This window comes from Hylobates moloch, unplaced genomic scaffold, assembly GCF_009828535.3.
Source record: "Hylobates moloch isolate HMO894 unplaced genomic scaffold, HMol_V3 SCAFFOLD_12, whole genome shotgun sequence".
In the NCBI taxonomy this organism is placed as follows: Eukaryota; Metazoa; Chordata; class Mammalia; order Primates; family Hylobatidae; genus Hylobates; species Hylobates moloch.
Window position 1 is genome coordinate 20,922,517 of NW_026652287.1, and position 15,278 is coordinate 20,937,794.

General features: G+C 47.9%; 2 protein-coding genes across 6 annotated transcripts in view; one reads left to right on the top strand and one right to left on the bottom strand.

Moving 5' to 3' along the window:
* Positions 1-1,396: 1,396 nt before the first annotated feature.
* Positions 1,397-11,383, bottom strand: ERP29 (endoplasmic reticulum protein 29). 2 transcript variants are annotated; one of them, XM_032168644.2, is made up of 3 exons: positions 11,114-11,364; positions 4,481-4,619; positions 1,397-2,237 (listed from the first exon to the last, which is right to left on the bottom strand). In XM_032168644.2, the coding sequence occupies exons 1-3, from the start codon at positions 11,255-11,257 to the stop codon at positions 1,735-1,737; spliced, it is 786 nt and encodes a 261-aa protein (XP_032024535.1). In that variant the 5' UTR covers positions 11,258-11,364; the 3' UTR covers positions 1,397-1,734. The 2 variants fall into 2 exon arrangements, with proteins under 2 accessions (XP_032024535.1, XP_032024536.1); XM_032168645.2 differs by lacking the exon at positions 4,481-4,619 and having other exon boundaries at positions 11,114-11,383.
* Positions 11,384-11,506: 123 nt separating this feature from the next.
* Positions 11,507-15,278, top strand: part of TMEM116 (transmembrane protein 116) — a 140,018-nt gene continuing 136,246 nt past the window's right edge. For all 4 annotated transcript variants that reach the window (XM_058424679.1, XM_032168652.2, XM_058424680.1 and 1 more), the window contains exon 1: positions 11,507-11,716. The gene's annotated coding sequence lies outside the window, so the exon portion shown is untranslated. The remainder of the gene's footprint in view (positions 11,717-15,278) is intronic.

Below are 15,278 nucleotides of genomic sequence, written 5' to 3' on the forward strand. Positions count from 1 at the left end.
CTTCATTAGAATCTGAATAGCAGCACTTGAGCCACAATATTAGTAAATGCTAAGAGGTAGAGGAAAGGAATCCATTTGACTTGGGTCAGGGAAGACTGGATTTTATGTGACATACGCAAATCACTTAGGACTCTAGAAAGAGAGCTCACCTTTAATGAAAACTATTGAATAACAAAGGGCCTCTGACATGAGATAATGTAGTTCTGCCCAATAGCTCAGGTTTCTTCAACTCAAGGCCCTGGGGTTATAAATAACCATACCCAGCCAGAACCCATCCAGTGCCGTGCCCATGGAGGTACTGTCACCTTCCTGCTTCTTACAACTGAAAATCAAGATTAGTCTTCATTCAGGGACTCTGGATGCATTTAATATTAGAGTCCTTTCCCTACCTGCCATTTGTCGTCTTATTCTAATTTCCATAAAACAGTGAATACTTTGCTCTTTGGAAGTGATCCCGTTTACACGGAACACACTAGAACAGCCAAAGCAAATTTACCAGTTAGAAGTATCCAAAAAGATCTTCCAAAAGTTTCAGTGAGAACTGAAGTAAAAATGTAGAAATTATTAAATATTATATTCTTTCATTATATGTAGAGTACATAAGCTGTCAGCAGGTGGATGTTTAAACACCTTTTACCTACTTGGTTTGAATTGTTAGCCTAAGCTACCACAATTTTTTGTCCCATCCGATTCAACACATAGAATTTCCTCTATTTTTTGTTTCCAGGAACTAAATATATACCAACCTGGATAAAATGGAGGAAAATAATTCAAGATCTTATTTGCCAACTCCATTCTTTGTGTAGGTGCAATTAGACATATTTCAGGAGCTGTGGTCTCATGACATTTTCAAATGGTTAAATATGAAACTAGGGCTGTCATGAAGCTCACTTTTGCGGATAACTGCTTCTGAGTCTGAAGAAAAGATGTGAATGCTGGCACAAGTGCTCTTTATTCTGCTTCCTAGAAGTTAGTATTTATTTAGTGATGGACAGTGATTTAGATGGAAAATATTTTTTAATTTTCAAATTGGACTATATCATTTAGCTGTGTAAATCCAAGTCACAGAATGTATCAGTAAAACTAAGAATTTGCTATGTGTACCTCACAGAGCATGGAAAGTAATTACACCATGGTCCATCAATGTTGGTTCAATATATTCATCAATACTGCTATTGAGTTTTAAGGACTGGAAAATAGACAAACTTTACCACTGACAGTCAATCCTTGTCAGTCTGAATATCACTGGAAAATAACAAAGGTATGCCAGTTTCCACAGTGTTTTGAGGATCGTTTGTTACCCTGGGAAAGTGGAGTCCATACCAGCTTAGATTCAAAGAGGAAAGCAGGTCATAGATGAAACTATAATTTGAAAAGACAACAGAATGGCTTCAGGTCCACTTAATCAAAACACTGAAACTTTAATTGAATGAGAATTACACCGGTCAAAGACCTGGGCAGTACACTCCTCTCTCCTCTCTATAGCACTCATTCCTTCTGAGGTGTCATTTCACCAGCCACCTGAGTAAGTGCTCCAGCTATCCCCAGACCAGCTAGAGACATCCCAAGCATGGTCACATCAGCATCAATGTCCAGGCATACTCAGGGCTCAGAATCGTGGGTTAGTACCACTTTTCCCACTACCCCCTTATATTCCACAAGGGACTCACAGCCAGCAGGTTAACTCTCCCCTCCCTACCCCCACCAAACCCTGGAAAACCACAGACAGCCTTTCTACAGCTCCTCTTTCTCAGCCCCCTTCTTCTGGAAGGCAGTCAGGATGTTTAGGCTCTTCTGGAGCTCCTCCTTCTTCCCGTCACTCATCTTGTTCTTCTCAATCAGCCTGGCGATCCGTGTCATCTCTGATGCTGGGAAGTCCTCCCCTTGGTCTAAGATCTTCCCCATGATTTTCAGGTATTGCTCGGCCCACTTCTTCTGAGTCTCCTTCACACTTGAGAGGTTATCTTGCCCCTGCTTCAAGAGGGCCTGGCGGGCCTCCACATCAGAGGCCCTGATGAACTCCCCGGCCAGGGTGTCATATACAGGCAGGCAACCAGGCATACCTAGGTAGACCCCTTGCCCCTTCAGCCAGCGCTGGATGGCTCCAACCTTAACTGCCCCAGTGTATGGGACTGGATTCTCAAAGTCCCCATCCCGGAAGAGGTAGAAGACTGGGTAGCTCTCTTTGTCCAGCTTGTATTTCTCACTCAGCTCCATGTTCAGCTTGTCACCATAATCTGTGAGCAGAAACCAGACACAAAAAGCAAGACCGTAAGGAACTCAGGGCAGAAAATTGCTATGGGACCTAGCTGAACTGAGGGAAAGGAGAATTTTCTTGGCCATGTAATGGTTCAAAGTGAGGAGCAACCACACAGACCTGTGTTTGAATTCCTTCTCTGCCACTTCCTAGCCATGCAGCACTAGGCAAATCATTTAAACTCTCTGAACTGTTCTTCATCTGAAAAAATGGAGATTCTTCTGAATATTTATTATATGCCCACTATGTGTCAGATGCTGTTCTAGGTGCTGGGGGTCTAGTTGTGATGAAGAGTATTAAGCTCGGCCGGGTGCGGTGGCTCATGCCTGTAATCCCAGCACTTTGGGAAGCCGAGGCGGGCAGATCACGAGGTCAGGAGTTCAAGGCCAGCCTGGCCAACACAGTGAAACCGCCGTCTCTACTAAAAATACAAAAAAATTAGCAGGGCATGGTGGCGCGTGCCTGTAGTCCCAGCTACTCGAGAGGCTGAGGCAGGAGAATCGCTTGAACCCAGGAGGTGGAGGTTGCAGTGATCCGAGATCGCACCACTGCACTCCAGCTTGGGCAACAGAGTGAGACTTCGTCTCAAAAAAAAAAAAAAAAGACTATTAAGTTCATATTCTTCTAAGGGAGAGAAGAGACATAACAAACACATAAACAGGTGATGAGTGCCACAGGGAAAACAAAACAGCGTGATGTGACAAAGTGGGTAAGAAAGCCTACTTCAGGTGGTCATGGAAGGCCTCCCTGTGAAGGTGACATCAGCTAAAGTACCTGAATGTCCTGGAGCAAGCCACGTGAAGATTTGGGAAGAGTGTCTCAGGCAGAAAGGACTGCAAGTGCAAAAGCTCCGAGGCAGGACTAAGCTCAGGAGATTTCAGGATTACAAAGGCCAGTCTGGCTGGAGCTGGGTGAGAAAGGGGAGCATGTGGTAGGGAAGGAACACAGTCCCTGCCACATGGGGGCTGTTGGGAGGATCGGATGAGGGAATATGTGCGTGATACTTGGCAGGGTTATATGCTTAATATGTCGTAGCTGCTGTATCTGCAACATCCTTCCTAACGGGCAGTAGCAGCCCCAAGGACTGATGCTGTGACGACTGGTTTCTTACACTTTGCGAAGAAACGGCTAAGACCAGCTACTAGTAGTGGCAGTACTGGATGCCGAGGGTTCCAAACCTAGTTCTGCCACTTAACAATTCCACAATCTTGAGCAAGTTACTCTAAGCATCCATTTCTTTATTTGAAAAAATGGAGGTAATAGTACCACATGGGACTTCCTTCACAGAGTTCTTGCAAAGATGAAACACATGTAAAACACTCGGCACAGTGGCCTGGCACACAGTAAACATCTGATAAATGTTAACTATTATTATTATTCTAATAAAAGCACCAAGGGAGTTACCTGAAGTTGAGTCAAATCTGACTGACTGTCCTGGAGAGGTGTGCCAGCTATCTCTACCCAGGACCAGACGCTCTACTAAGTTCCCAGCTTACTATGGAAAGGAGGCATCCAAGCTGGGAAGGAAGTGAGATAAGTAAGCCCCTGCCTGGGACTAAACACTTAGGTGGAGCTCTGGATGAGCCACGCCATCGCCCACAGTCCTTTAATCTTTGAGCTTCAGTTTTTTTTTTTTTCCCTGAAGTATAACATGGAGATAATACATCTTGCTTCTCAGGCAGAGTTCAAGTGAAGATTTAAAATGCAATGGGGGTGCAGATCTTTACCCTGTTGGCCACTAAATGCTGGTGACTATTAAAGCTGTCGCTGTGGTTGGGAGGTGCCCTTGGATTAGTGGTGGCATCAGTGCATTTGAGCTAAAGCCAAAACCCAACAGTTTTGGTACAGAAGCTAAAATGAAGACAGAAGAACTGACTATGCTGTCCCCTAGGGGACATAGCACCCCCTCTGCCCAGTGTTCCCTGCAAGGAGAGCTCAAAGTTCTCACAGCTTAATGTCAGAGAGGGGTGGAATGTGAAGGAAGAGGGGTTCCCTTCCCTTCAGGCACCTGGATGGCTGAGCTGAGATTCCATGGTCTCAGAATCTGCTCAGGTTAAGCCTACCATGGGCACCAGATTCCTTTAGAGGCCATGAACCTGTTTACTTACACTCCTTGAGAGTGGCTCAGAAGGAAAGATGCTGGGTATTCCTGTTCCAAGTAGGGAAACGATTCCTAGCTTCCTCCCTCTCTGCCCTCCCCAGCCGTCCTGGACTTGTCCATACCTGAGATCCCCACCTCTGCCACCAAGAGATCATCGCTGGAAGCCGAATTTTCAGCAAGACGCTTGAACTCATCCTGCTTCTCACCGTAGGGGTACTGGGTGTCGAACTTCACCAAGACGAACTTGCTTTTGGGAATGACCTGAGGGCGTATAGAGCTGAGCAAGTGGGTGTTCCAGGGACTTTTGGGGCTAATTCCCCTTCCCAAGGGGCCCCTGTTTAAGAAATAGAGTGGAAACAAGCCCACAAGGGAGGCAAGCTCTCACAAACTAATATTTATTCATTCACCCATTGACTCATTTAACAATTTAGTGAGTGCCAGCGACATGCAGGGCACCCCATTAGTACCTGTTCACACTAATCAAAGATATACACAACGCTGTCCAGAATAAACAAGGCTGCAGACATACTAAGGCCTTCTCCTGCAGGGTTCCTTTCAGTTAGGTGAAGGAGACCCTTTACACACTACATCAGCCCCTGTCATGCTCATCATCCTAGGAGGCCTTTCTCAGTAAACCCTGAACAAGAAATCTGACAAAAATAAACAAAACTACCTACAAAGGAGTTGGCATCATGGAAGACGCTTTGGCTAGATAGGCAGAGTTTGAACCCAGCAATTTCAGGGCAGATAAGTTAGTGAGAGGCCAGGCTTGGGACAATGTCTTGTCCCTAGACTATACTTCCCTCTGGCTAGATCTCTGGGTTTTAAACTGTCAGGGCCGAGACTTTTAATTGCAGTAAAATTCACATAATATTTGCCATTATAACCATTTAGAAGTGTACGTTCTGCGTGATTCAGTGCATTAAGAATGTGCAACCATAGAGGTTACTATCTAGTGCCAGAACATTTTCATCATCCCAAAAGGAAACCCCATACTCATTATGCAGTCACTCCCCAGTCTTCCTCCTCCCAGCCCCAGCAACCACTAATCTATTTTCTGTCTCTATAGATTTGTCTGTTCTGATGGCAATGTACAGTATGTGGCCTTTTGTGTCTGGCTTTTTTCACTTAGCATGTTTTCAAGGTTTGTTCATGTTGTACCATGTATTGGTACATTGTTACTTTTTATGGCCAAATAAATATTATACTGTACGGATAGACCACGTTTTGTTTATTCACTCATCAGCTGAATGTTTGGGTTGTTTCCACCTTTTGGCTACTGTCAATAGTGCTGCTATGAACGTCCACATAACACGTTTTGTTTGAACACCTGTATTCCACTCTTTTGGGTATATATACAAGTGGAACTGTGGCGGTCATATGCTAAGTCTACATTTAACTTACTGAAGAAGCCAAGGACTTCTTTTAATGGTTTCTCCCAATGCACAAGTTTTATCTAACAAGCCACCTTAGGGTAACACTGTCTTCCTCACTTCCATCAACTTTTTGTTTTCCTAATCCAAGTGACCCCTATCATCAAGTTTTTTCATCACAGGCAATCACTGTAAATAATCATGTCAAGGCCGGGCACGGTGGCTCACGCCTGTAATCCTAGCACTTTGGGAGGCCGAGGCGGGTGGATCACAAGGTCAGGAGTTCAAGACCAGCCTGGCCAAGATGGTGAAACCCTGTCTCTACTAAAAAATACAAAAAAATTAGCTGGGCGTGGTGGCGGGCGCCTGTAATCCCAGCTACTCGGAGGCTGAGGCAGAGAACTGCTTGAACCCAGGAGGTGGATGTTGCAGTGAGCTGAGATCATGCCACTGCACTCCAGCTGGGACACAGAGCAAGACTCTGTCTCAAAAAAAAAAAAAAAAAAAAAATCATGTCAAGGCTGAGCATGGTGGCTCACACCTGTAATCTCAACACTTTGCGGGGCTGAAGTGGGAGGATCACGTGGGGCCAGAAGTTCAAGACCAGCCTGGGCAACATAGCTGGCTTTAAAAAAAAAAAATTAGCCAGGCATGGTGGCACACACCTGTATTCCCAGCTAAACTACTCAGGAGGCTGAGGTGGAAAATCACTTGCGCCTAGGAGTTAGAGGTTACAGTGAGCTATGATTGCACCACTGCAATCCAACCTGTGTAACAGAGTGAGACCCCATCTCTCTCTCTCTCTCTCTTTCTCTAAAAAGAAAAAAAAATTTATGTCAAGCTGACATAATTCTGGCTGAAGGCAAAGATACAATGTTCTGGGCCGGGCGCAGTGGCTCACGCCTGTAATCCCAGAACTTCGGGAGGCTGAGGTGGGTGGATCACCTGGGGTCAGGAGTTGGGAGACCAGCCTGGCCAACGTGGTGAAACCCCGTCTCCACTAAAAATAGAAAAATTAGCTGGGTGTGGTGGCAGGCACCTGTAATCCCAGCTACTCGGGAGGCTGAGGCAGAAAAATTGCTTGAACCCGGGAGGCGGAGGTTGCAGTGAGCCGAGATTGCGCCATTGCACTCCAACCTGGGCAACAAGAGTGAAACTCCATCTCAAAAAAAAAAAAAAAAAAAGATACAATGTTCTCATTAGTCTTTGTCCTTTACTGTGTACTGATGTCCTCTTGGTTTTTAAAAATATTTAACACTGTTTAGGGACACAGAGGAGGGAGGAGAAGACACCAGAACAGGTCATCTTTAAATGCCAAAAAGCCTGAGCTCTGGGGGCCTAAAAGCAGGAGACTTAAAATACAAATGAGATCACATCCCTCTGGCCCAACTGGCCTTATTTCAGTTCAGCACATGAAACTTATTCCCATTCAGAGCTTTTTCATTTGCTCTCTGCTGGCTGGAATGTCCTTTCCCACTTCTTTTCATGGTTATCTCTTTATCATTCAAGGCTCAGTTCAAATGTCCCCTGCTACTGGGGACTCCTCCAATCAGACCATCTAATATGGCTTCATTTTCATCATACCCTGGTATCATTACCCCGCTGTATTTTCTTCAGCGCATTACTCACTCCCTGAAATCCTTATTTGCTTGTTTTCCATCCTCTCCACTAGAATATACATTTATGAAAATAAGGACCTTGTCTGACGTGTTTTCTGCTGTATCCCTAGTGCCCAACAGTGCCTGGAATGTGGCAGATGTTCTGAAAATACTTGATGAATGAACAATACTCTGACAGGCTTTGTAGCAGAGCTACATGTTGGGGAAGGGGAGAATGTTTAAAAAGCACAACACGGGATACCTATTGTCAAGGGCCTGCACTTGTATTATGGAATAATATTAATAATTATACAGTGGTCTAACATTAAAATAGAATTCAGAGATCTCCACCTTTTACTTTCACCATTCTTAGTTTCAAGGGTAAGGCAGAATGGTTTTGAATGGCAAACATTTGCATAAAGAATTTTCTCTTGTTATCTTAGTCTGTTATTTTTTATTTTTTATTTTTTTTTGAGGCGGAGTCTCGCTCTGTCGCCCAGGCTCAAGTGCAGTGGTGCCATCTCAGCTCTCTGCAAGCTCCGCCTCCTGTGTTCATGCCATTCTCCTGCCTCAGCCTCCCAAGTAGCTGGGACTACAGGCGCCTGCCACCACGCCTAGCTAATTTTTTTGTATTTTTAGTAGAGACAGGGTTTCACCGTGTTAGCCAGGATGGTCTCAGTCTCCTGACCTCGTGATCCACCGGCCTCGGCCTCCCGAAGTGGTCTGTTATCTCTTAATGATAGCTTTAGAAATCTATTTTCCTCATCTACTTCCTACCAGCCCTTGGTGTCCAACGGGCTGGTGGGAATCAGCTCTACCATTACCTATAATCAGGCAACTCACTGCTTTAAAGTATAGATAAGTTCATTATTCATTCATTCGTTCATTGAGTAAAAAGTTACTAAGGGCCTATCATGTGCCAGGCACCATACTAAGTGAACACAGCAGGGAACAAAATGGCATCTCTTAGTTCATGAAGCTAACATTCCAGTGATGGTGAAAGGAAAAAAACAACAACAAAAAAAGATATTGGAAATCACTGAAAGGCAAAGCATGGAACAAGGCTGCCAGACAAAACACTAGTACATTTCCCTTTGGTTCAATGGTGATGGAAGAGAAGATTTGAAGAGACTGGAGAAAACGTTTGTTCATTCATGCAACAAATTAGTCATTGTGCACCTTCTATGAGACAGGTAATCTGCTATGCAGTGCAGATGACCAGGAACAAAATAGACAAGGAGCTTCTTCATGAGCACATAATATTCCAGTGAGAGAGAAAGATGGCAAAATAGATTTTTTAAAAATCAGTGATGAGTGCTGTATGGAGAAATAAAACAGATTAATGTGAATGGCACTTTAGACTGGGGAGAAGATAAATCAAGGAAGAACTCTAAGGAGGAAACACTTAACCTAAGCCTGAATGATGAGAAGTAACTAACTAGCCTTTCAAAGTTTGGGCAGAGAATATTCCAGTTACAAGGAACAACTAGTGCAACACATCCTAAGGCAATAAAGAGCAAGGAATATTCAAAAGACAGGAGGAGAATGGTTGGGAGATGAGAGGGAAGCCAGGAGTCAGGTCATACAGGATTTAGGCTACTGTGTGGAGACTCAAGAGTGGAAGCAGGGAGACCAGAGAAGAGGCTATTTGTAATGTTGACCTAGACTAGGGTGGTAATAGTAGAAAACACTGTTAGCTTTACGGCGCAAAGTTTCCCTTTGGGTCACACTTGTTCTGTGATATTATCTGATTCCCATGGAGCAGGGTGGGGTAGGGGTGTCATTTTGCCAATAAAGGCCCCCAAAGCATAGGGTGCTGTAGGGTGTGTCTGAGTGTGCCTGACAACCAATCAGCCACACCTACACCATTTTTTTTTTCTTTTTTTTGAGACAGAGTTTCGCTCTTGTTGCCCAGGCTGGAGTACGATGGCATGATGATGGCTTACTGCAACCCCTGCCTCCCAGGTTCAAGCAATTCTCCTGCCTCAGCCTCCCGAGCAGCTGGGATTACAGGCGCCCGCCACCACGCCCAGCTAATTTTTGTATTTTTAGTAGAGACAGGGTTTCACCATGTTGGCCAGGCTGGTCTCCAACTCCTGAACTCAAGTGATCCACCCGCCTCAGCCTCCCAAAGTGCCGGGATTACAGGTATGAGCCACCACACCTGGCCCACACTTTTTTTTTTTTTTTTTTGAGACGGAGTATTTGCTCTGTCACCCAGGCTGGAGTGCAGTGGCATGATCTTGGCTCACTGCAACCTCCGCCTCCTGGGTTCAAGCAATTCTCCTGTCTCAGCCTCCCGAGGAGCTGGGACTACAGGTGTCCGCCACTACGCCCAGCTAGTTTTTGTATTTTTAGTAGGGATGGGGTTTCACCTTGTTGGTCAGGCTGGTCTCAAACTCCTGACCCTCAGGTGATCCACCCGCCTCGGCCTCCCAAAGTGCTGGGATTACAGGCGTGAGCCATTACGCCCGGCCTACACTTTTAAATTCTTGAAACTTTGCCTTGAATGAGCTACAAGTGCCAAATCCACGACAGGGAACGCTTGAAAATAGGAGACTTCAACCACTGGATACAATTACTTCTTGGTTTCACTTCCTCACAATGAGTACAAAACTTGAAAATGAAATTACTGGCTCTCTCGCAACACTAAGCTTGCCCATCTCCTAGAGGAAGTTAAAAGCTGCTCGTGGGTGAAGACAGGTGCAAGAGGAGGGGACTGGGACTGCGGTGTTGCATTCAGCCACCATTTCCAACCGTCCATTTACCCAGGCCAGGATCCCTAATTCTGCAAAAATGGAAGGGGGGAAGGGCAGAGGTAGTGGCAAATTCTTCCATGCCTTGACCCAATTTTATTCATTTTGTTGCCAAACCTAAGATGTTTCCTACAACAGCTATCCCCAACCTTTTTGGCACCAAGGACTGGTTTCATGGAAGACAATTTTTCCACGAGGGTGGGGGGTGGGGGGTTGGGTGTTTTCGACATGAACCTGTTTCACCTCAGATCATCAGGCGTTAGTTAGATTCTCGTAAGAAGCACACAACCTGGATCCCTCACATGCTCAGTTCACAATAAAGGTCGTGCTCCTATGAGAATCTAATGCCGCAGCTGATGTGACAGGAGGTGGAGCTCAGGCTGTAGTGCTCCGGCCGCTCACCTCCTGCTGTGCGGTCCGGTTTCTAACAGGCCACCGACGGGCCTGGTGGTTGGGACCCCTGCTTTACAGGGTGGCTGAACTGAAGCTTATTCTTCACGCTTGCACTATTCAAGATGTATGATATCTGATCATTGTTTGCATACTGCAAAGCAGGCTGCAATCCACCCCTGGGGAAGAGGGGCGCGGACATGCAGGCTAACGCGCTTGCATTTTTCCCCGCCAACTCCTCCCAGCTTCCACAGCCGGGAGCCCGGTGGCGTCGACCTCGCACCGCCCTCCGGTTCTCCCACTTGGGACTCGAGGGTTGGATCTCGCCAGGAACCGCTCTCTCCCCATAGGTGAAGGGAAGGGGCACCCAGTTCCCTCGGCTGCATCTTTGCAAGGGAGGATGCAAGTATAAATGCTGCAAAAGCAAGGGTGCGCCGGGGCCCTGTAGCGTGCATGCCCGGTGATCATAACATTCCCCCGCTCAGAGTCCACTAGGCTTTTGGGACGCCGGGAAGCCCTGGGACCGTTGCTACTAGACCACCTCCCGTCAGCTCCCGGAATCCAGCGTCTCCCCATAGGCGCGCGCTCTTCCGGGCGCCCCGGCGGCACCTGCGCGCGACGTCCCCCGCCCCTGTTACCTTGTAAAAAGTGACCGTATCCAGGGGAAGGGCGCCCTTGGTGTGCAGGCCGCTGCCGCCATGCGGAGCGGAGAGGAGCAGGAATCCCAGGAGAAGGGGAAGCAGCGGGGAGAGACACGCGGCGCGGGGCACAGCGGCAGCCATATCGCCGGGTTCCGGGAGCGGGAGGTAGGTAAGCGGTAGTGGAGAACGCACCGAGTCAGCAGTCACGTGACTGGGGAGGCGGACTCACGCGCGCTCACGTGGACACCCCAGGAGGCTCCCTTCTGTCTAGGGTGAGAGGGTGGGGCCACGTGGGGGGCGGGGGCGGAGAAGCTGCTGCGCACGCGTACTCGGCGAAGCTCGCGTAGGGCCTGGGTAAAAGGGCGGGGCCACGTTGGGGACGGGAAAATGGGCTGCTGCGCGCGCGCACTCGCCGAGTCTCCCGGTGGGTCCGCCCAGTTCTCTTTCTGCTCCGTTTGAGTGGAAGCGCGAAGCGCTTCTGGGGACGCTACAGCAATTCCTTTGCTGTCCTTCCTCTCCTTCGAAGATGACAAGGCCTACCATCCTTTCTTCCTGCCTTTGGGCCGTCAGCCAGTTGGTTGGAACCCGCTCCAACCCTCGGTCAGTCTGTTAGTCAAGTTCAGCCGTTATTCTCAGTCAGGCTCCGTCACCGCCCTGACCCAGGCGGGCAGTGGCTCCGCGGCTTCCCTGAGCTTCTTGGCCAGGCTCGGCGGTCAGTGTGGCGGGCAGGGCCCTCTTAGGCCCGCTCTGAGGTGAGCGCCTCCCCTGGGAGACGCCAGGCTCCTGGGATCCGCCCAGCCAACGCCCACCCTCCAGGAACCCCAGACGCAATTCTCATAATTCTGTTCCGCAGGTAGTCACTCGGTCCCTGGCTTGTGCCAGACCCTGGCTTTGCCTACCGGGCTACGGAATAAGCAGAAACAAGACAGTTCTGTGCTGAAGGCACGCACTTTGTTGGGGGAGGAGGCGGCATAGGAATAATGATCTAAACAGTGTAGTGTAATTGCTGTAAAATATTATTCTGGCTGGGCGCGTTGACTCACGCCTGTAATCCCAGCACTTCGGGAGGCCGAGGGAGGTGGATTACCTGAGGTCAGGAGTTCGAGACCAGCCTGGCCAACATGGTGAAACCCCGTCTCTACTAAAAATACAAAAATCAGGTGAGTGTGGTGGCGCGTGCCTGTAATCCCAGCTACTCAGGAGGCTGAGGCAGGAGAATTGCACGAACCCAGGAGGTAGAGGTTGGGGTGAGCCGAGATTGCGCCATTGCACTTCATTCAGCCTAGGTGACAGAGCGAGACTCGGTCTCAAAAAGAAAGAAAAAAAAGACTATTTGCTTATTGTAAAGAGACAGAGATTCAGCCATCCCTGCTCAGGAGCATCAGAGGGAATTGTAGACAGGAGGTGACTTTTGAGCTGGACCTTGAAATAAGAGGGGGCGTTCATGAGGCAAAGAGAAACAGGGCATTTCTAACAATGGGAAAATTATGCACAGGCATGTTGGGGAACTGGTTGAGATGAATCTGTGTAAAGGCGAACTGGCGCAGCAGCTGCTGCCGCTCTTTTTTATTTTGATTGATTATTACTGAGCTTCCATTGGGCGGATTCGAAAGGGTCTCACCAAGCTAAAGGGTTTGGAGTCACCAGAAGTTTTAACCAGGAGAGAAGGTTAGATTTGTGTGTAGAAACAGCACCCAGGTCAACCTGGGCAACGTAATGAAACTTTGTCTTTACAATAAGTAGAAAAAATTAGCCATGCGTGGTGGTGCGTGCCTGTGGTCCCAGGTACTTGGGAGGCTGAGGCAGCAGGATCACTTGGACCTGAGAGGTCCAGGCTGCAGTCAGCCCTGATTGCTGCCACTGCACTCCAGTCTGGGCAACAGAGCAAGACTCTGTCTCAAAACAAAAACATTACTCAGGAATGAAGGGAATGGATTGGAATTGAGAAGACCGGACTGAAGCCAATTAATGTGGTATGGCAGTAGTCTAGTTGGAAGAGGTTAAGGTCATGCAGTAGGACATAATAGGGCTGAAGAAGTATGGATGGAATTGACAAACTTTTAAAGGGTAGAATTCACAAGATTTGATGAACAAATGCATGTAAGAGTAAGAGAACATATACAATGCATTGTAAGGGACTTACAGCTGTAATTAACCATTGTATGTATCCAAAATGTATGTGTATAAATAGTCATCAGTGATAACAGGATCCAATCATGGACAACCAGTTTGATTGGATATAAATTTTGAAAGAGGGAGTGTGTGTGTTTGTGTGTGTGTGTGTGTGTGTGTGTGTGTGTGTGTGGAAGTTAAGAAAAATTTTGAGTTTGCCCTACTGATGGCAGCCAGCTGCAGCAGGGAGGCGTGACTGGGGCTGCACACTCCATGGAGCCTGTGGGAGACCCACCCCTTCTGAGTTGAGGCAGGAGCCCCTGGTGCCATTGTGGCTGCCCTCCCAGGTGGAGGACCTGGGCATCTCTGCAGTCTGCACCCTTGGGAGACCAGCAAGACACCCTATCGCAATCCCTGCAGGTTCAGGAGTGTCTGCTCCCACCGCCTGGCCTCTCTCTGCTCCCAGGGCCTGCTCCAATCTCAGAGCAGGCTTGGGGCCAAGAATGGCAATGGGAGGCAGATTGATTCCTGGGTAGAAGGGGGTGAGTCCCCAGTAAGACCCCACCTTCAGGTCAGGGAGGGCCTGAAGACGGGTCCAGGCTGCCAGTCCTGCAGACTGGAGTAGGGACTCGTGGTGCATCTTCTGGCCTGCCCATGGACCAGTCGACATGTACTTCCTCCCCTCGGAGGTCCATATAAGCCCTGGGCTCAGCCAGAGCAGGGCAGAGGACTGCCAGAGGACCAAGAGGGCAGAGACCTATGGGTCAACAAGCCTAAGAGAGGAGCTACCCTCTCTGCTGATAGTTGGAGATGATGGAACAACCAGTTGCAGAAAGGACCTACCCTGCCTGCTGACAGCTGCAGAGACAACCTGTGGGCAGAGAAGAGCCACCCTCTCCAGGGCCTCCTCTCTTCTGAGAGCTGCAGACATCAGGAGGTTCAGTTGCAGAGAGGAGCCATCTTCTCCAGGGCCTCCTCTCTACTGAGAACTGAATACTTGATGAATGACCTGCCTACAGAGAGGAACTACCCACAGCTGGTCTCCTCTGAGCTGTTGTAACACTCAATAAAGCTCATCTTTGTCTTGTTCACCCTTCATTGTCCACGTACCTCATTCTTCCTGGATGCAGGACAAGAACTCGGGCAAAGGCACTGTGGCCACAGAGGTTTCCGGCCAGAAAATGGACACCCCAAAGATCCCGTAACACTATGAGCTACAAGACAAGCGATAGAAATTAAAAGAGGAGAAAACGATGAACTGAGGTGGTGAAACAAGGCTTTATGTAATTGGTGGAAATAGAGTTAAGCCTTGGAAGAAAGAACATTTTAGAGAACAAGTGGAAAAGGAGCAGATACGGGAATGAACATGATGCTTTGGGAGAATGACTGTCTTGGTTGGAGGGAGTTCTCCAAACAGGAGATAGTAAAACAGTTTTAAGCCCAGATAGGGGGGAATCTTGAAGTCAAACTAAGAATGTTCTGTTCTGTAGTCTATATGGAGCTATTAATAGTTTTAAGGCCGGGCGCGGTGTCTCACGCCTGTAATCCCAGCACTTTGGGAGGCCGAGGCGGTTGGATCACGAGGTCAGGAGATCGAGACCATGGTGAAACCCCGTCTCTACTAAAAATACAAAAAAAAAAAATTAGCTGGGCGTGGTGGCGGGCGCCTGTAGTCCCAGCTAGTCGGGAGGCTGAGGCAGGAGAATGGTGTGAACCCAGGAGGCGGAGCTTGCAGTGAGTGGAGATCGCGCCACTGCACTCCAGCCTGGGCGACAGCGAGACTCCGTCTCAAAAAAGAAAAAAAAGAGAGTTTTAAAATTTCTTTATAAAACAATTAAACTTCTAAAATTATTCACTTCTCAGTATAAATAACTTTGGTTATACCTAGTTAGTAGAATTGATCAGCAGTGACTTTCTAGTCATGGTTTAGAAGTAGATTTTTTTTTTAATTTTTCTAAGTTTTTTTGAGACAGAGTCACTTGGTCACTCAGGCTGGAGTTCAGAGGCCTGATCTCAGCTCGCTGCAACCTCCACCTCCTGGGTTCAAGTG

Bases quoted from the DNA above. Each gene is read 5' to 3' on its own strand.
- ERP29 (XM_032168644.2), bottom strand. From the start codon at position 11,257: ATGGCTGCCGCTGTGCCCCGCGCCGCGTGTCTCTCCCCGCTGCTTCCC. The intron at 4,620-11,113 runs GTAACAGGGGCG...ATACGCCCTCAG, and splicing joins ATACGGTCACTTTTTACAAG to GTCATTCCCAAAAGCAAGTT. The intron at 2,238-4,480 runs GTATGGACAAGT...TTCTGCTCACAG, and splicing joins GGCAGAGGTGGGGATCTCAG to ATTATGGTGACAAGCTGAAC.